General features: G+C 34.4%; 1 protein-coding gene across 3 annotated transcripts in view; it reads right to left on the bottom strand.

Annotated features, from left to right (window-relative positions):
• Window positions 1-21,448, bottom strand: part of VPS35L (VPS35 endosomal protein sorting factor like) — a 126,967-nt gene that overhangs the window by 23,076 nt on the left and 82,443 nt on the right. For all 3 annotated transcript variants that reach the window (XM_074205291.1, XM_074205292.1, XM_074205294.1), the window contains 5 exons: window positions 19,203-19,301; window positions 17,769-17,846; window positions 17,147-17,261; window positions 9,318-9,457; window positions 5,169-5,334 (listed from right to left, as the gene is read on the bottom strand). In XM_074205291.1, the coding sequence (XP_074061392.1) occupies window positions 5,169-5,334; window positions 9,318-9,457; window positions 17,147-17,261; window positions 17,769-17,846; window positions 19,203-19,301 (598 nt within the window). The remainder of the gene's footprint in view (window positions 1-5,168; window positions 5,335-9,317; window positions 9,458-17,146; window positions 17,262-17,768; window positions 17,847-19,202; window positions 19,302-21,448) is intronic.

Genomic DNA, 21,448 nt, shown 5'->3' with positions numbered 1-21,448 from the left:
TGTTGCACTGATGGAATGAGCGAGTCCCTCAAGGTTGAACATCACCCCCATGTTGTGAACTCATTCTCCTTCTTCCAAACTTTCCCCTCTTTCAAACTTCCCAATGTCTATGAAAGGAACCACCTTCTTCCAATGTCCTAGGCTTATCCCCTCAGGATTATCTTCAACTCCTTACTTTCTTTCACACTACATAGCTAATCATATACCAAATCTTCAGTTTCTACATCCATAGCATCTTTCATCTCTGAACCTTTTCTTCTTATTTACAAGGACAGTTACTACTACTTTGGTTTAGACTCTCATCACCAGTCCAACAGCCTTCTTGCTGGCCCTCAAGTTTCTAGCCAATCCAGCCCCTCTTAATCATTGCCGCCAAACTAATTTCCCTTAACTCCAGAACTGATCATATATGTTCCTTAATATATTAATTTCAATGGCTTTCTATTACCTCTAAAATCAAATGAAAAACTATTTTGTTTAGCTTTTTAAAGTCTTCAATGACCTGACCCCCAAACTGTCCTTCTAGCCCCACTGGACTTTATTCCAGCTCCTCTGTATTCAGTGATCTAGACAATCAGCCTGCTCTCTGACGTCCACAGTCTCACTTTTTGGCTCCATGTACTGCTCAAGCCATCCCACATACCTAGAATCTCTCTCTTCCTTTTAGAAGCAACTCAAGCACTATCTTATGTGGGGAATCCTCTCCTGATCTTCATAACTAATGCCCTCTGTCTCAAACTAACCTGTATTAAATTATTTTATGTTTTTGTTATATTTGCAATAATTGATGTTGATATTATGCATATTTTATATTTATAATTTACTTATATATGTATGTATCCCCACCCATCCCCCAAAAGGATGTAAGCTCCTTGAAAGTAAGCTCCTTTCATTCTTTGGAAGTGTCGCCTCCGGGGCTGAACAGAATGTGGCACACAGTAGGGATTTAAAAAAATGCATGTAGACTGTTGAACCAGGTTCACCAAGTCCCCTTTGTAAGTGAGGAGAGAGGAGAATACTAAATTCATCAGAACAGTGCTGCACAGGGAATACAGGGACGACATGGGACTTGGGAGTCTGAAAAAAATGGGTTCAGGTCACAGCTCTGATAGTTTTTCTTTTCCTTTAACCTCCATGTCCTTGCCTAACAGACTAAGGCTTCTACTAACAATAGGAAAGTCTTTATAATAATGTGAAAATGTTTCAATAAACTGACTGGGAGGCCTGGCTCAGAGGACCCAGGATAGAGAGTACTATCTGTACACAAGGGACACCTGTATGACCAAGGCCATTTATTAACACCTCTGAGCCTCAATTTCCTCATCTGTAAAATAGGCATATTATTGTATAAGTTAATTCATAGAGCTGTTGTGAGGAAGGTTAATTTTGTAAAGAGTAAAAGTCCAAATAAACATGTAGCATGAAGAGAGGTAACACTTTCTAGAATATACAGAGTTAATCTCAAAGCCAAGAGGGCCTAGGTTCAAATTGTACTTCTGACACATACACCAGTTATGTGACTGAGCAATTTACTGAACTATTTGGTCCTCAAGGCAGCAATCTAAGACTGCATTGGAAGAATGAGTTCCTGGACCTAAGAGTTCTATATCAATGAAATTACAGGTCTGATCCTTATGCTTATTAATATGAGCCAAAACAGCCCTACTGCACCCCCTTGGGTAGACTGCTGAAATTAGCAAAACTTTCTTATTCCTCAAAATCAACTGCCAGCTTTTTCTCTATCTACAATTTTGAAACATGGCTCTAGGGTTAGAATTGTAGACTTTCAGAGTTAGGAGAGAACACAATAGAAGATTGGCCTTACTCATTAAACCTGTCACTGTTCAAACACAGTGATAGAGCACCTAATTTAACAAAAAACAAGCCTAGTCAATTTTAAAGCATCTCTAATTAATAGGAAAGCATTCCTATATTGAGCCTGATTTCTGATAACTTCCCCCAATGGTCCTTTATGATTCATAAACTGATTCCTTTAAAATAACTCTATGGTAAGTAATGTAAGTATTTTTAAGCCCATTTTAGTGGTAAAGTAATAAGACTTGTTCATGGTAGCTCAGTTAGTGTCATAGCTAGGATCTGAGTGCAAGTCTCCCAGATCCCAATAATGTACTTCTCTTATTCCATCACACTGCATTATAATGAAAAAAGTCTGACTAATCCCTCTTCATACCATAGTTCTTCAAATATATGCCAGGCAACTAAAACAACTGATGAAATTCCTCTCAAAGATTCTTTTTGCAATACAAGTGATTACTAATTAATTTATTACAATTCTATAAAATCTGTGTAAGCCAAATAATGAAGTCCTTGATAATTGTTGTTGCTGATACATTATCACTGGTATTTTCCAAAAATCATTCTTATACTTAAGTTCCATTTGCTACAGGGCAGTCAATGGTCAGCTGCTAGAGGGATTCCTTCTGCCTACCAATGCGGTCCAGGATATTTTCTTATATAAGTCCTAATCTCATTTAGATTATAATCAGCTCTCATACTGCTGAGTAAAATTCTTTACCATCCAGAATGGCAAAAAAAAAAATCCCTTCCTGCTCCCCACAAATTACTTTATATTTATTTTGTTATGGCCTGATTTATGTTATTGTCTCCTAGAATTTAAGATATCGAGGACAGGAAATATTTTATCTTTATAACCTATTATTCCCAGTATCTAGCCCAATGGGCCAAACATAGTAGACATTTAATAAATATATGCTGATTCAAACAAAACTTCATATACTCAAGAATTCCCAGACAATACATAAAGAGACTAAATAGGTATTTATAAAGCTCATACATAATTCATATTCATCCTAGGCTACAAAGAAGCAGATCTCCCAGGTTTGGAGGTGAGGAGAGGAAGGCAAAAAGATAGGGAAAAAGCACAGACTATGATCTTCTTCAGAAACTGGCACTAGAGCCAACTCTCAATTTGAAGCACATCTTAGATTCTCTGAATTCAAATGTTAGCCACAAACTCCCTCATTCTACCCTCCGTGCACTCACATGTTTAGAGCAGACGACATATATATCTGAATCTATTCGATACCTCAATACAAGTTTTTCTCAAAAGCAAAATCTCCCCAAAATGGCAAATTAAGGCTTTGCTTCTCTTTGGTCATCTGGAAGAGACTTGATATAATGAAATTTGAAGATAAGAGTACTACCATTTTAGTTTTCAGAACCTCTACTGAATAAGAATTTTTTAAAAGTTTACTTAAGTCTTTTTTTAAAATCTCATTAAATCATTAGTTTTAGAGAGTCTTTAATTTCAACATTACCCTGAGTTATCCCAAATTGAACTAATCACCCAAAATGTCTCCTATATAAAACCACTGTAGTTTCAGAGCATCAGTTTTCAGAAGGACAACCAATTACTTCAGTTGTATAATAAGATTATGTTCTTTCACCTTGAAACCATGGATTTTATTTAACTTTTCCCCAGTATGAGAGACTTTGGTGTCACAATTTATGTAATATATGATCATTTAAAGCTTGAAAATTCCTCTTGGCAAAAGCCAGTCCATTATTTTGTGTTGTCATAACACCAGACCAAAACAAAGAAAAAAGGAAAAAATAAACCTCTCAAGAAAGTTATAGAAAATATTGTCAAAATCCCAGCACTAGAGAATGTTAGTAAGGTACACAGCAAATCATTCTATAAATAAAAACATATATATACATATATATGTGTATATATGTATGTGTATATAGAATATGGCTTGGCTTGGGAAATCCAAAGTTATTTTAGTAATGTTAGAGACAACTTTTGGGCCTCTACCAATGAATCTTGAAATAAATCTGGTAAGGTAATTAGCTGTAAATAGGATAATTATTTAACCCTTTTCTTCTAAAGACTTAATTGGTATCAAGACTATACAATTGCTACAGCATGAAGATAAAATAAGCAGTCAGAAAACTGGAATTCATCCAATTCCTGCAGTCTTTTTGCTCCTCCTTGAGAACTTCTCTGATGACAAGACTTATCAAGGCATGATTCCTCATCCAATCCAAACACAGCTGTGTTAAGAAAGAAGTTTCTCTAATCTTGAGCATCTAGAAAAATGGACTCCTTCCCTACCAACTCTAATTTTACAAACTATCACTCAAAATTTAATGCTGCAGTATAGTCTAAAATTTCAAGACCTCACTTGAATCTGTGTTGAATTCACTGTTTTGAAAGAATCCAATTACTTATATTTTTAAACATTTCTGTTATTATTTAGTGCCCAAAAGTCTGCTTCAGTTACATTTTCCAAATCTTATCTCACTTTTCCCACAGCTTTTATTAATCAGTACAAATAAGTTGTATGTACCACTATTAGTCAACTCTTCTATGAGAGATTATTTTTTAAAAATCTGAGAATGCCACAATACTGCTAATTGTTTAAGTAAATTTCTCTCAATAAATTTCAAAGCCTGGAACATCTTCAAAAACCATTAGGCTAACAGTAACATGGGAGTGATGATCAACATTGATGGACTTGCTCATTCCATCAGTGCAACAATCAGGGACAATTTTGGGCTGTCCGCATGCAGAAAAAGAACCGTGGAGTTTGAACAAAGTTCAAGGACTATTCCCTTAAATTTAGAAAAAAAAATACAGATATCTTAATTGTCTGATCTTGTTATCTCTTATACTTTTTGTTTCTGCCTTAAGGATATGATTTCTCTCTCATCACACTCAATTTGGATCAATGTACAACATGAAAACAAAGTAAAGACTGACAAATTGCTTTCTGTGGGGGGGTGGCGGGGAGGGAAGTAAGATTGGGGGGGAAATTGTAAAGCATAAAATAAATAAAATCTTTAATAAAAAAAAGAAGAAAGTCAATACAATAAATACCACACATTGTGTTAAAAAAAGAAACCATTAGGCTGATAGATAGATTATGCAATATTCTAGTCAGCCACATCCATCAAGCACTAGCATTGGCAGAATTTATTGGAAAAAAAGCCATCTAAGAGTTTCCCAGGAAGTATTTAAATGGAGGAAAGACCTTAGCCTATAAAAGTTACATCAAAACATGAGTTCAAAAGTCATCTCCAGTAAATATTTTCATGTATGACTTTCATAAGATTCACAAAGGAGGTGAGTAATACGTACATTTTTTGATATTTACCAGTAATAAACAAAAACATTTTGCTACCTTTGTCTACATGGTAGAGATAAGTCTCTTGGCTCATTGCAGAGAGGAGATGTAAAACGCTGGTGTAGATACGAATTTTGTCATCACTATTGTCTTCCCAAGTGTAGTCCTGGATCACATTTAATAAACCTCGAACAAGAAATAAGACTCCTTGCTCTGGATGATCCTAAAAGGCAACCACAGTTAGACAAACACATAACTTGGGGGGGGGGGTGGATATTTAGTAGCTCAGACACTTGAGTTATAATGATAATAATTTAATTAAATTGTAAATTGCTTTACTTTTAAAAAAAATCACATTAGTAAATCAAGCTAAATAAATCATAGATCAAATTAGTTATCACTTTTGATCGCTCATTATCTATTCTGCTTTCTATTCTGTTTCAATGGACAAGTTTTCTAAGCCTGAGAAGCCCCCTCCCCCCATCCCCCCAAAAAGTAGGGGTCAATTTAAAGGCTAAAATCACTAGATCACATACAAATTTTGTGTGTACATAGAAGTGTATTTTTTAAATCCACTAATTTCCACAAACCCCCCAAAATTAATATTTTATATCATATTAAATCCCAGAAACTATCTACAATGGGTAAATCTCCAAGTCATATTTGTCATTACTAATGGCAGACTTTGAAACTGCATTTCTTATGTTAAGAGCACTTCTAAAATATAAATATCATGGGATTTCTGGGAAGCCTGGAGGGATTTGCATGAACTGAGTGAGATGAGCAGAACCAGAAAAACACTGTACACCCTTAACAGCAACATGGGAGTGATGTTCAACCTTGAAGGACTTGCTCATTCCATCAGTGCAACAATCAGGAACAATTTTGGCCTGTCTGCAAAGGAGAGTGCCATCTGTATCCAGATAAGGAGCTGTGGAGTTGGAACAAAGTGCAAGGACTATTCCCTTTAATTTAGAAAAAAACTGATATCTTATTGTCTGATCTTGTTACCTTTTAGACTTCTCTCCTTTAAGGACAAGATTTCTCTCTCATCACACCCAATTTGGATCAAGGTACAACATGGAAACAAAGTAAAGACTAACAGAGTGCTTTCTGTGGGGGGTGGGGAGAGGGAAGCAAGATTAGGGGGGGAATTGTAAACCTCAAATAATATCTTTAATAAAAATAAATTTAAAAAAACATAAATATCAAACTAAGAATGAATTCTTCCTTTAGGTGATTCTTTCAGTTTTCTCAGAAAAGTAAAACTCTCCCTTCTTTGACCCAGCACCAAATGAAGGAAGAAAAACAGATGGTAAAGAGGAAGATATTAAGAGTTGACTAATTATAGTTGAATAACTATTTAATGCTCTATGAATACCAAAATTCAAAATCCCACATCAGAGAATCCAGCTGGGTATAGAGTAAAAAGAGTCAAGAGAGTCAAGGATGAGGTGAAAATATGGAACTAGAGCAATTTATTCTTCTTTAACCTTCAGGGTGTTTTAAATAACAATGAAAATGTCCATGGAATGCTTTCAGTTGTCTGAATCTATTTAATACCTCACTTTGTGAGGGTAAGTAAAAAAGAGTTAGAAAGAGAACACGCTTGTCTTTAGAAAGTCCACAAAATAAAGAAAAATTAAGAATGAAGTAATCTGTCTTCCATTTAGTGAGTCAATGTAATTTGGTAACTCACTCTCCCCATCTTTGTTGACAATTGTATCAAACTTTTGCTCTACTGAATAATTAAAAACTAAATTTTTATTTAAAGAACTGCCTTGAAAACAGATGTAGGCTGATATTTTAATTCCAAGAGTTAGAATTGATAAAGAAATGCCAGAGAGGGTCAATATTTTATATAACTTTGTAGTAAGCAAATTTTAGATTACACATGGATACTTTTTCTTTTGGCAAGGCAGTGGGGTTAAGTGACTTGTCCAAGGGTACACAGCTAGATTAATTAGGAAGTGTCTGAGATGGGATCTGAACTCAGGTCCTCCTAACTCCAGGACCGGTGCTCTATTCACTAAGCTGCCCCATCACATGGATATGTTTTAAGCTGCTGCAGAAGAATCAAACTGGGTATTCATGCATCAATGAATATAGAATTTAAAAATAAAATGTATACTGATGCTTCAATACAAAAGATAATCACAAAAAATATATAAAATTTTCAGTCTGTGATAGAAAAAAACCCATAACTATGATAGAAAAAAAATCAGAAAATGTTTTTCTCTACTCGTTAGGAAGAGTGACTTTACAAATAGACAGGATGGGGGCAGCTAGGTGGTACAATGGGGTGGCTAGGCTAGGGGCGCAGTGAATAGAGCACCGGCCTTGGAGTCAGGAGTACCTGGGTTCAAATCCGACCTCAGACACTTAATAATTACCTAGCCATGTGGCCTTGGGCAAGCCACTTAACCCCATTGCCTTGAAAAAAAAAAACAACCTAAAAACAAAACAAAACAAAACCAAATAGGCAGGATGAACAAAGAGGAAGAAAGAACATGGTTATGATTAGAGGGATTCCTAAAATTGCACTCCCTGTACAATCTCTCCTATAAGAAGGCCCTGGAGTCAGAGGACCTGAGTTTCAAATCCAACCTCAGACACTTAATAATTACCTAGCTGTGTGACTTTGGGCAAGTCACTCTAAACGCACTGCCTTGCCAAAAAAAAAAGTAATCTAAGAGGAAGTAAAGGGACAGCTTTCTGCATCACAGTTTTACTAAGTGTTGGTACTACCTCTAGTATCCAAATTTGAATATATCGACCCTTTAGAGCTCTTTTGAGCTGCACCGCTCAGATGTGTAACAGAAATTTGTCAAGGGAGTCATACAAAATTTAATATTTATGAATACAAGATAACCCATATTACCAATAAGTATAATAATAAAATGTAAAATTTCACATGTATGGGCCAGGGGTTGGACACACCTACTTTAGAGGTTATTCTCAGAGTGACAAAGAGCTACATGCAGCTACACAAGGACACACCTGGGATTAGACAGACCAACCTCTTCCTTTTACCAATGAGAAAATGAAGTCCTAGCGAGATTTTGTGACTTTCCTGAGGCTACAAGAGAAGTTGTCATGGTAGATGTTTGTCTTATTTTAGCCATGAGCCATTAAAAATACCAAAAAAACATTAGAAATAATGATAATAAGATAGCAATACTGAAATTAATTTTTCTACTTGTTCTATTAGCTAATCAATTAAATTGAGTGAATAATAACCTTGACTATCTAAGAGTTCATTTAGATGCAGACTATACTAGTCACCAATTCTGTCTACTTTAAAAACTGCATTGGGGAAAGGGACATGGCTGTTCCAGGGAAATACCTTATTATTGAAATTTTAAGTAAGGGTAAAAACATATTAGGCCCTTTATCTAATCAAAAGAACCTTTATCTTATTAAATGAATGAATGAGATTTATCAAATCTATTCTCAAAAGCTGCAACATCAAGTAATCCAAAACAATGAAAACAGGAATATTGAGACAACTTTGTTCTACATCTACTTATAGCAAATGTGACTCATTTTTGTCTTCCTATCACTAATCATTTATTTATCACTCATTTTTTTAAAATAAGGAAAAGAATCTTGCAGCCCTCTTCTGTTTGTACATCTGGCTAAAAGGTATTCACATTGCTTCTAGCAATACTAGTTTTCCTCTGCTTCTGGCCATTACTAGGTAAACTTCTCTAGTTAGTAAAAGGTACTGCACAGTTCTCAAAGGAGGGCATGAGATCCTGGAGAACCACCAGGTGGTTAAATATAGTGTTTAAGTATAAGAGTTTGAATTTCCCATCATCATTTCCTTCTCATTTGGCCAATTAATTACCATAAGAAAATCTCTAATGTGAGCTAAATGCATTTAAATTATTTAATCAAGCAGTAACAACTTCAAGAAACATCCTGCCTCATACTCAGGGCTGATTTTTCCTCCCATTTAACAAATAGATAATGAGACCAAGAAGAGAGAATAGAAGTAGCTATGGCATCAAGGCGTTCATAAAAAAACAAAAACAAAATCTTGGAAAAGTCAAAGTTTGAAGGGAGATAACTGTTCTATATAATACAAAGTGTCATTTAAAATTAAAATATATAACCTTTAGAAGCTCTAAGGTCTAATTTCCTGTCATTTTTAGAGTCCTAAGAAGAAAAAAGCTGTTTTTTATAATTATGTCAGTTACCTACCGGAACTATTAACAGAGTAGAAAATAAATTGCAGAGGAACTCCAGAAGAAATGATTCAGATGGCCGCATCTTTCCATCTATATTAATCATCTTTGGAACTTCAGGAACAAGGCTTACTGCAGCTCTGAAAAAAGCATCAGCTGCAATAACAAAGAAAAAAGGGCATATATTAGCATTCTGCAAACTATAAAACATAATGAATTTATCAAATAGTTTGTGAACCATGTGTAAGTAATACATGAATTCGAGTGGAAAAAACAAACAAACAATGCAATGTCAGATCCAACATAAACCCTCCAAGCTCCACAGAGGTGAATGCTCTGAAATAAGCTTCCTGGAGCAACCAGGTGACTTTAGGGAACATATTGTACATTCAATGAAGTGATCATTGCAGTTTTTTGAATACTCAATTCAGATCCTTACTCTAAAATTTCTTTAGAGGCTTCCTATTTTACTAAAGTATCTTTCCTAAAGAAACATTTGGGATATATAATAAATAGTTGATGTGGAATTATAGACAAAGCAACATAACATCTGATTTTGGCTCTTGTTTCTGTTCCTTACAAATGAAGACTGGATTTGATTGATTTCTAAGGTACTATATATCTCTAAAACTATGTTTCTATGATCCATTGAACTCGAGATAAGGTAAAAATTTCTTAGAGGAATGTTTGGGAGGAGTTTGTGTTTCTGTTTTTGTCAACGTGATGAACATCTAGTGCAGAAACTCCATCCACCAGCACTGATTGTCTCTGGAAAGTTGTCTGGAACACCAAGAAGTTAAATGACTTGCTCATGGTCACAGAATCAATTCATGTCATTTAAATCCAAGTCTTCCCCAGCCCTGATTCCAAGGCAACTCTCCATGTGCTAGCCACACTACCCTTCAAATTTAGGGGGAAGATAACAAGTGTGGTCATATTTTAGAAAGAGTTCCTCCCCCTGTTCTACAATTCCTGAAGCACAAGTTATGAGAATGACCCCAAAAACAAAATAATCAAAACATGAACCTGACAACTGACAAGTTTAGGAAATTCAACAAGATCAAAGACTTTCATGGTCAAATACAATTTCATTCAGAAAGAGGAACTGTACTTGTCTATAGCATCATAAATTAAAATTGGAATCCTATTCAATACCAGAAAGGCAACTTCAACAAAAACATTTAATTTTCTGGGAATAAAATTTGTATTCAACAAGAAGAATATGTATACTAAAATCTCCATTCTGAAGCAGGGGTTTCTTTTTTGCCCTTTGTTCCATAAAGAAAAATTAATATCCCCAAAAGATCTGTCTCATAGAACATTCTAAAAAACCTTTACTAATAGTCATATTTTGACAAGTTCATCTTCCAACCCTTATACCTTAATGATCTAATCCCTTTACACTAAAAAAAGGTTAGCTCCTGACTATTTATGGTGACTATTTCAAGAAACCAACCAGCTATCTGCACATTTATGTACAAGGCTCTGTGCCAGATTCTGTATGGGACACGACAAAGTATGTGACCTTTAGGGTTTACAAATTTACCTAAGGAATCAAGACATAAACAAGGAGGATGGACTGATTTGCTTGCAAACAAGTCTCCCACTCATGAGTATTTTTGAAAAAGAAAACTTTCAGGGCAGCTAAGTGGCACAGTGGATGGAGCACTGGCCCTAGAATCAGGAGGATCTGAGTTCAAAACAGGCCTCAGACACTTAATAATTACCTAGCTGTGTGACCTTGGGCAAGTCACTTAACCCAATTGCCTTGAAAAAACAAAGAAAGAAAGAAAGAAAGAAAGAAAGAAAGAAAGAGAGGAAAAAAAGAAAACTTTCATCTATATATACCAAAGTTTATTTGTCTCTCCTGATTATATATGGATGTGGAAAGGTTGGGAAGGATCAAAGAGTCCAGGATGGTTCTATCCTACATACCAAATGACCAGTATGGACATTTGCTATAAGAAGAGAAGAGGGATCATTGGTTGTATAAGCTGTTGAGCAAGCAACTGGGTGACCCTGAAATCAAATTGCTAATTTCTATTCAAAATGCTACTTTGTGTATATAGTACATTTTTCAAAAACGTGTGCCATAAATTAAACTATATAGAAGCTTACATTGTAATGCTGGGTCTGGCTTTTTTTTTTTTGGCATGAAATGGGATTAAGTGACTTGCCCAAGGTCACACAGCTAAGTAATTATTAAGTGTTTGAGGTCAGAATTGAACTCAGGTCCTCCTGATAACAGGGCCTGTGCTCTATCCACTACTCCACTGCCGCTGCCATCACCACCACCACTACCACCACCTCTGAGATGCCCTCTAACATTGTTTTTACAACTATTTCCTCCTCCTTTTTCCTGGGCTTCTAAATAAAGGATATCAGCAATGTTCTCTAGGAGCTGGTAATCATCTGTGAAAACAAAACACTGAAAAATGGCAAAGGAAGAGCTGAGTTCACACTTTCCATTACACCCTTAGCACCAAATATGGAACTTCATTCTCACATTTATCCCTAACTTCTTGTAACAGCTTGGTTGTGTTTTAATTCTTCATGAAAATCTTATAGCCTATTAGGCAGTTTTGCAGTAAAAATATTAAAGAGAGACACACATGTAAGTGGATGCTTCTTTTTTGACCTTACTCCAGAATTGTTGGTTGCATAAAGGAGGGGCAACAGCATAATGATTTGGAATCAGAGGTCTTGGGTTCAAATTTCAGCTCTGTCACTAACTACTAGAGACCTCAGGCAAATCAATTTCCATTGCTGAGTCTGTTTCCTCACTCCCAAAATGAAGAGATTCAGCCAGAAAACCTACAGAATCTCTTCCAACTCTAAATCTTAACCTATGACCTCCAGTTGGCAATTCACCTTTTCCCTCTTGTCTCATTTGTTATGCTGGTGAGATAAATGGACACCCATGTTTGCAGATGGCTTGTTATGTTTCTTTCTATTCCTTCATTAAACAGGCAAGGAGATTTGGTCATATTAATAAATATACTTAAAAGAGCATATAGTAAATGTAATTAGTGAATATGGCATTAAGAATAGAAATCAAAGATATAGTATGTAAATGGAGACATTTCTCCCATTTCACTTAAAATTCTTAACCTCCAGGCTCTCCTTTTCAGTAGAATATAAGATACTATTCTTCCTTTTCACAATTTTCCTACCTCAGAGCTTGCCAGCAGTATAATTATAGATATAAAAATAATTTCATTGTGTTTCCCTAGGATCAAACTAACATGATAACTTGGATTAACATTCACTTTACACTTTAAAAAAATCTGAATATAATTCATTTTTATGTTTTAGAATTCATTTTATTTTTTTTTTCCTGTAAAAATTAATTTCCCCAAACCTACAAGAGACTCTGGTATGTATTCCTTTAACTCTAACTACTCCAATTGGACTCTGGAGAATCAGTAAATCATGTCCTGTTAACATGGGGCGATGGATCAACCTTGATGGTCATGTTCACTCGATCAATGCAATGATCAGGGACAATTTTAGGGGTCTGTGATAGAGAATTCCATCTGTATACAGAGAAGGAACTATGGCATTTAAATGAAGACCAAAGATTATTTATCTTCAATTTTTAAAAAGTTGTCTTATGTATTACATAATTTTGCTAACTCTAATATTTTCTTTCTTCCTTATGGATATGTTTTTTCTCTTAACACATTCAATTTTTATCTCTGCATATCATGGAAACAAATGTAAAGATTTTAGCAGATTGCCTTCTATTGCGGAAAGGGGAGGGAAGGGAGGAAGGAGGAAAAACTGTAAAATTCAAAACCTTGCAAAAAAAATTGGTAGAAGTTACAATTGTATATAATTGGAAAACAAATTACATACATATATATATATATATATATATTAAATCATGTCCTATTATAGGTACTTATTAAAATGCTTTTGACCCTCTAACAAGTGTGTATGTATGTATGTATGTATGTATGTATATACATGTGCATAAATAAATGCACATACACACAGAAATGGGTAGACACATAGAGACACATATACATAAATATACACTCCTCTGCTGTTTTACCACAAGCTCAAATTTAATTTTAAAATAAATATTTAACCTATTATGGAAACCTGAAATCTTTACACATGTACAAAGAAATAATTGAAATTTACTCTAGCATCATAAAGACTTCTGTCAACTTACCTAACTCTAACATTCTACTGAAGACTTTACAGTAGCTCTTTTGGGCCTTGTCTCCACTTCCTAGGCTCCACAATACATTATGAAAACAGCTTTCTGATTTGTTTGTATAAGTTAAAAATAATAAAAATGTAAAAATCAGAACAGACAAGGCTGATATAGGCCTTATTATCTAAAAAAGAAAATGAACAAAATATAACAAAATAATATCTTAAAAAATTATAGCCTAAGTTTCAAAAAAAGTTTTTCTACCTTAAATAGCTACTAAGTTTAATCCTCTTCATTTTTCAGATGAAGCAAGCAAAACCCAGGGATAATATGAAATTTTCCTGGTGTGACTAGTGTCACAATAACACAAAGAATTTGGATCTAATTCTGAAAGATTATCCTTTGAGTTTATGAAGGTCCTTTTGAACCTATAGTGTTAGAACCACAAAGAAAAGCCAGAAAAACAGAGACCCCTTTGCTCTATTTTTGTAGCCTGAAAAACAATCCAAGAACAGAACTCACAAAGGTGAAGGAATTATAAAAGGCAAAGAATTTTGATTCTAGTGAAAACCAAACGAGAAGGAACCACTGATGTGCAAAAGACATAGGAGTTCAACTCAAAGATCGATTTGGGCAACAAAAGAGACATGTAACCCAACCCCTTCGGTTCTACAGAAAAAGAATATGAGGCCCAGCGGTGATAAGTAGCTTGCCCAAAATCATTCAGGTAGTAAAGAGCAGAGATGAGAACCAAACTCAAGTTCTTCTACCACCAATCCAGCAAGCTTTCTGGCAAATCATAGCCACTGCTTCTCACCATGTAAAGAACAAAGCAAACAAAACCCAAGAAGTTTAAAAAACAGACTCAGAACAAAAACTATTTCAGCTGTCTCCAAGCAAGATACATGCCACCAAACAACTGATTTAGCAAGTTGTTGGAGGGGGTTTTGTTCCTATAAGCCAGCTTTGTTCTAAATCCCAACAGGCTCATGCCATGGGTAACACAACTTTCTAACAAAGAAATGGAACTGCTGCTCTCATGCTCTAATCCTTAGTCAGCTTCCTGGGCTGGACTAGCTGGGAGTTCATTTGTCACAATAGTGCTCTGGTAAAAATCACGGGCTAATAAAGGAAGATGAGACAAGAGAATGAATTACCAATAGATTATTCTACTCTGGGATTCTATGCAGCTGGAGCTTTTGTGGGGGTTGACAATGAAGCATATTTATGTGACTTCATTTATGTTTTGCTCTACATTCTCAGCAATTTAATGCATTATTTATTTTGGCTTATAACCACTGTGAGTGGCTTTAACAATAATATGCTTTTAAGGTTTAGTACCACAACACTGAAATACCAAAGTAAAATCATCACATAAATTATTAAGTATAAACACAATAAGATGCTATTTGCCTAGTTATTCTTCAGTATGTTCAGATAATTCTGTGCAAGTTAATGACAACACCTCACATTTACTGCTACTATACATTTTCAGAAACATTCTCTCCTCTGGTCAGTTCTGATACTAAAAAAAAAAAAAAAAGTCAACTAACTGATGTATAACACAAACCAAAATAACATGGAGGTGAAAGGCAAAAAGAGTGTTTTCAAGCCTATGCTTTAGGCTGGGATGCAGTACAAGTGCAGTGGAAGGAATACTGACTTTGAGATCAGAGGATCGAAGTTACAAGCCTTCCTTCTGAGTGACCTCAGGCTCAGCCTATGGGCCACAAGGTCCTCATTTGAAAAGCCAGGTGGTTGGAACAGTTGAAGTGATGGAAGCTCCAAATTCATGATCTTATGCTTTTAAGAAGACATTTTTAAAAATAATGTTCAAAAGAATCATATATTAGAGAGCAGATATTTTCTTGGTCATATTCTTACATAAAAATACATCTGAAAGCTATCTTGTCTAATTTGAAAAATATAATAGCAATGGGTAGAAGGTTAATTTTGGTAGACAACATATAATTTAGCAGATAATCAGTTTTACTTTTGTGATCTTATTTTTTTTTTTAGGTTTTTGCAAGGCAAACAGGGTTAAGTGGCTTGCCCAGGGACACACAGCTGGGTAATTATTAAGTGTCTGAGACTGGATTTGAACCCAGGTACTCCTGACTCCAGGGCTGGTGCTTTATCCACTACGCCACCTAGCCGCCCCTTTAATATATTATCAATATAAACAAATGCTATTTGTCCAAAATAATAGCTAGAATTTCTTGTAATAATGGTTTCCTTTTTTAATTTTACTTTTTCCATTATGAAAAATGTACTTCCTTTCTCTCTCACTGCTCCCCCTCCCATTTTTTGGGGGGGGGAAGATTCTTCTAACAAATTTTCAAGCTCAAAAACTATGACTCAATTTGTATCCTGAGTTCATCACCTCTGTCAAATGGATAACATATTTCATCTTAAATCCTCTGGAAAAATGATTAGCCAGGTTCTTAAGTATTTCAAAATTATTCATTTTTATAATTTTTTTATTGTATGAACTCTTCTACTAGTTCTACTCACTTCATTTCACTCAAGTTTACAAGAAGTCTTCTTCAGTCTTTCTAAGTCTGTCCCCCTTAGGCATTTTTTTCCACATCAAAACAATGTTCCATTTCTCAAAGACTATAATTGGTCCAACCATTCTCCATTAGTTTCAAGTTCTTTTTCAACACTAAAAGTGCTAAACAGCTAGGATTTACAGTGGTTTAAGGTTTGCAAATGATTTTGTAGACATTTCCTCATTTGATTCTTACAACATCCCAAGAAGTTAGCACCATTATCCTCTTCATTTTACAGGAAACTGATCCTCTCAAAGCAAAATGACTTGCCCAAGGTCATATAACTAGTAAATGACTAAACCATATTTTGTACTCAGATAGTTTCAACTCCGAATCCAGGGCTCCATACCCTACACTATATAATTGCTGAAATGGATGGAGTTCATTTTATTCACATTCAACATATTCAGGCTAAGAAGAGTTAAGATCAATTTTATAAAGGGATTACCAGTTTCAGAGAATACTGTACATGTTGTAGGTACTCAATAAACAATTAATTAAAATTAAAATACTTACTTAATAAAAGCCTACTTAAAGTTAATTAATCTTTCTTTAATGGTTTAAATAGTACCTGAGAAATTTCAAAGCCTTGGAGTTATCAGGGAAATAGTCAATTGTCATTGCACATTATTATAGAAAATTTTGAGTAATTTGAACTCATTCAACTATATTCTAGATAAACATGCAGTTATTGTTCTAAGTCCATAGGATCTGCATCTTTTCTAAAAAAAGAACTTATCCAAACACCCTCCAGCATCGTTCTTATTGATTATACAAAGCTATTTGGATTCTGTAGTTTTCAAAATATGAGATGATAGTTGGCTCTTTTTGATATATAATATTAAATATTCTTAATTTGTAGAATCACCAGAACCACAAAATCCAGTCTGTCTGAGCCACCTTACCCAGCCTGTCTGAGATAGATTATTTTATAAAGTCCTTACAGGAAAACATTGTAGTTGTTTAGGTGGCCAAAACTTCCCTTATGTACAAAATGGATTTAAAACTCATAATTTATTTATTTCTCTTGGTGTTTTCTAAAACAAAAAACCCACAGATATATCATAGAGTTCTTTTAGAAACAAACAAATAAACAAGTTGGCTTAGCAGGAAAAAACATAAACCTACCTTGGGAAAGGCACTGATTTGCCAAGGCGACCTGACCTGAATGTAGATAGAGATTAAGACGTGTGAAGATACCAGTCAAAGAAGGAATAGTAATGAAACAGAAGGCAACACAGGCCTAAAAGAGAAGAAAAAAGATTATTATTATACCTCAGGACACATCTTGGGTGCTGATGTGATAGCCTGATATTTCTACTTTTTAAAAAATGATTTTTTTTCAAGTAAATGCTTTTAAATCCATCCCTACAAATCTGAATTTAGGGCCATTCAAAGTTCCATAAGATACACATTTAGAAGACAAAGTTTCTAAAAGCTCCTCAAATCTAAATTTACAAATTAAAAAAATGTTTCTTATCAGATACAATAAGATCATCTAAGAAATACAATTAATCTTTTGATAAGCTTTGACATAATTAACATCAGCTTTCTTGCAGTTTCCCTTCAAATGTTACTGCTAATACAAAATGATGGAAAATTTATTCACCTTTGTGAGTGATTGGAGAAATCAATATTAAGACCACTGCTACTTAACTAATGTTCTATTATTCTTTTAATTTACTAAGTAAAAAACCTGAATATTCCATTAATATCTTGAGTCTAAGAATCTTTTTTCTTCAGAATATACCCGGACAAATGCAGCTGTCTTTCTGGAGTGATTTCTTTTCATTACTCTTCTTGTTTCCATCGTCAACTTGTTCACACTCTAAAGAGTTTTTAGTAAATAAAAAAAAGTTAATTATCAATGTGGCCCTATGACTTATCAAAATTAACTGTGAAACACAGCTTTTATAAGAGACTATAGGCCACTGTCTAAAATTCTATGTTCAGCTTATATATAATTCATATGAAGGACATTTGAATATTGCATTACTGAATACCTACCGTTAGGTTGTCAGAATAATAAAAACATGCACACTTAATTTTAACTCAATTCAAAACACCTCAGTGAGCATGGCAAAACAAAACTCATCAAATTATATTTGGAGTTAAAAATGGAATTGTTGGTATGGATGTCAAATAAAAGGAGAATGAATCTCTACTTTTTCCAAGTTCAAAAAACAAGAAACAAACAAACAAAAAAAAAACAACTTGAGTTTAAAAGGTATTTCAAGTCTATGAGGAGACTCACACCCATGGCAGTTATTAAACATTTAAGATGTACTAAAATTAAATCATAGGCCTTTTGTTATTCTGAACTTAGCAAACCAAATAAAATAAACATTTCTAAGTATATTGTAAAATAGAAGTAGGGGGCCTGTGTACAAAAAGTCTTAAGTCGTTTAAGAAACTTGATTTTCATTCTAATTTCTGTTTCTTGAGTAGAGTAGTAGTTAAACTATAAATAAATTAAAAAACAAAGTTATTTAAATCTACAAGGATTTTTTTCTTATCAGAAACCCTCCAAAAATAACAATCTCCTTTTCAAGAACCTTAGAGGTCTACATGCATTAACATTTGATTCCTGAATTTTCTCACTTTAGGAACCAAATATACATTTGAACTAAGGAAGTCTCAAGAATTTCTCAATTTTCTTTCCCAATTTTGTTATTTATTTCTGCTGTGTCATTTGTCATATGAAATCAGGAAATGTGTGTGTGTGTGGGGGGGGGTCTCTTCTAGTTCTACTATTAACTAACTTTGTAACCTTATTTTCTCAAGTCCTTTGTGTCTTCATCTATAAGATCCTTAAAATGAGGTAGCTAGACTCAATGAATCACTACTTCAAAATTCTTTTGACTTGATGTTAATCCTGACAACAAAAAAAGTCATTTCCCTTTAAACAAACAAGTAATATGTAAAATAGAATACATGAAGTTTTTTCAAAGAGGTGTACTAAAATCTGCTATAATAATAATCAATATAAACCACTTTAAGTTCATCTATATCCTTACTGAAATGGTAACACTTAAATTTTAAGAGAAAACTTGAGTTGATAAAAACTATTAAAACCATTAAGGAATGATGTTAACATTAGTGAACCCTGCTTTTCTCAACCAAGAAAGCAATAGCATTGACAGGCAATTAAAAACTCGGATTCCGTTCTGTATATACAACTTACATGAATCAACTGGACAAGAACAGGTTCCAGATTGCAAAACATTGACCTAGTCTCCACATAAAAACTCAACTGTTGCTCAAAGTCTCGACCAAATGAAACCTAGGATCAGGAAGAAATATGGAGGATAAGTCATAGGCTATTCTATTCATTCAGAAGTTTCTGAATGATTGATGAGATAACATAGTAGTTAATACTGCCTTGGTACCCGCCTTCATTCAAATGGAACATCTAAAAATTGGAATAATACTTTATCAATAAATAATTATGCAGTTATCACAATGTGTAAGAGATTATGCTAGGCACTATGGTTGATAAATACTGTCACTGTTTCTCCAATAAGCTCACAATAAAACTGGAAAGAGAGGACACATGAGGTAATATATAAGTGTCAAAATGAAAGCCATAGGTGCACTCTCTATTTCTCATATTTGAGAATTTATATGTACACATTTAGGTATATACAAATTCTCATGGGCTGCTGTTGTCTAGAATAATAAATAAAAAGAAACAGAGACAAATAAAGCCTTAAAAGATGGATGCAAGTTAGAAAGGAAGGAGGTAAGAAATATACTCTAAGCAAAGGGAATTTTAGAGCAAAGGGACAAAAGGAAAATGCTGAGGGACGGAACTGATTAATAGATAACTAGATGTGAGTAACTTCCAAAAGATTTTAGAATAATCTATTACTCTATCAAAATTTATCATTGATTAGTTAGCATTAATTATTGTAGGCTTTCCTGGGATATATAAAATTACAAGATATCATTACCATTTAAGAAATTTGTGAAACTTAAAAATCTACTTGGAGAAATAAAAATAACATACATGAAACAAAAAATACACAAGGCAGCATAAATAAAGGGTAAGTTATGTTTAGGAACTTAAGTATAATTAAGAAAAAGAAATAATCTACTGGGGGCTGAAGTACCCAGAGGAGCTGGATTTATTAAGTAGGGGAAATGAGACAGACCTTGAAGGTTGGGAATTTTATAAATAGAAGAAAAAGAGAGTGGATAGTCCTGAATGGGTAGTAGTAAGAACAAAGGTATATGCTAAGAAATGGTAAAAATTAAGGAGAGTGGCATAAATACAGAAATTTCATAATGAAGAATAAATAGCATGGGGGGCCAAATTTAGAGGGCTTAAAAGCAGATAAATTCTGATTCAATGAAGAATATAAGAAGAGATTTTCTGAACAAGTAAAGAAAGGGGTATTTTAGACATAATCTGATAAAAAGCACACAAAAAAAGAGATGGAAGAAGCTTGCAGACCAGGTCTAACCAGGCTAGTTTAGTAGTACACATTCGGGACTGCAACAAAATGAGAAACAGTCTATTTAACAGTTAACAGAAGGATGGTTACTTAAGTCATAGCAAGAAAATGATACTCAACAAGAATGCAACACTGGTTCAGGTAAATGCAGCCAACTCTTCCCCCTCCCCTTTTCTCCATATGTAAATACATGAAATCAATAGTTGGTATTAGATCAGAGGTATGGTGATTTCCATCTTTGGCATTTTCTGCCAAGACCGAGAAGACACTGACTCCTAGAGGGATGAATTTTCTATGCCCTATAGGTTACTGCAAAGATGTTTCAAATTAGCCCCAAGTCAATTAAGTCTTGGTTACAGTTTCTCTCACTTTCAGAGACCAACCAGAAGTCCTTAAGGCAAGTCTTAAGTAAAACTAGCCTAGTCAATATGGCAGGGTTTTTTCTTAATATATATTGTCTCTATTTTATTTCTATTGGAAGAGTTGGAGGGTGTGTACTTGGAAAGAGGGTATAGGTATGAAGTGATTGTGAGGTAATGATGCTTATAAATCAATCAACTCTTGAGAATTGCACTTCCATCAGTAAAGATAAAAGAAGAATAATTTGATAGTGAGTACAAGACAGATATACAATTAAGACATGAAAAGAAGGCTTATACTGGGAAAAGATGAGGCATTAAAAGATTAATAACACCACATGAAGAAAAGGACCTGTTATAACAGAGGGAAAGAAGGGAGTGTGTGAGCACTAAGTAAATCTTACCCTTAACAGATCTGGCCCAAAGAGGGAATGGGATACATTCCAAATTGGGATTAGAAATTTATACTAAAAGGGAGCAGAGCTAAGATGACAACAAGAACGGATCCTGTCTTAGGCGCTCTCTCAGAAAACTCATAAGCTAAGGACTCTAACTAAATTTTCGAGAGACAAAACCCACAGAGGGACCCAGTGAGACAGTTCTCCTACTCAAGG

Source organism: Macrotis lagotis, chromosome X (genome assembly GCF_037893015.1).
Source record: "Macrotis lagotis isolate mMagLag1 chromosome X, bilby.v1.9.chrom.fasta, whole genome shotgun sequence".
In the NCBI taxonomy this organism is placed as follows: Eukaryota; Metazoa; Chordata; class Mammalia; order Peramelemorphia; family Peramelidae; genus Macrotis; species Macrotis lagotis.
The sequence above is the reverse complement of the archived record's forward strand: the minus strand, read 5'-3'. Positions and strand labels throughout refer to the sequence as shown.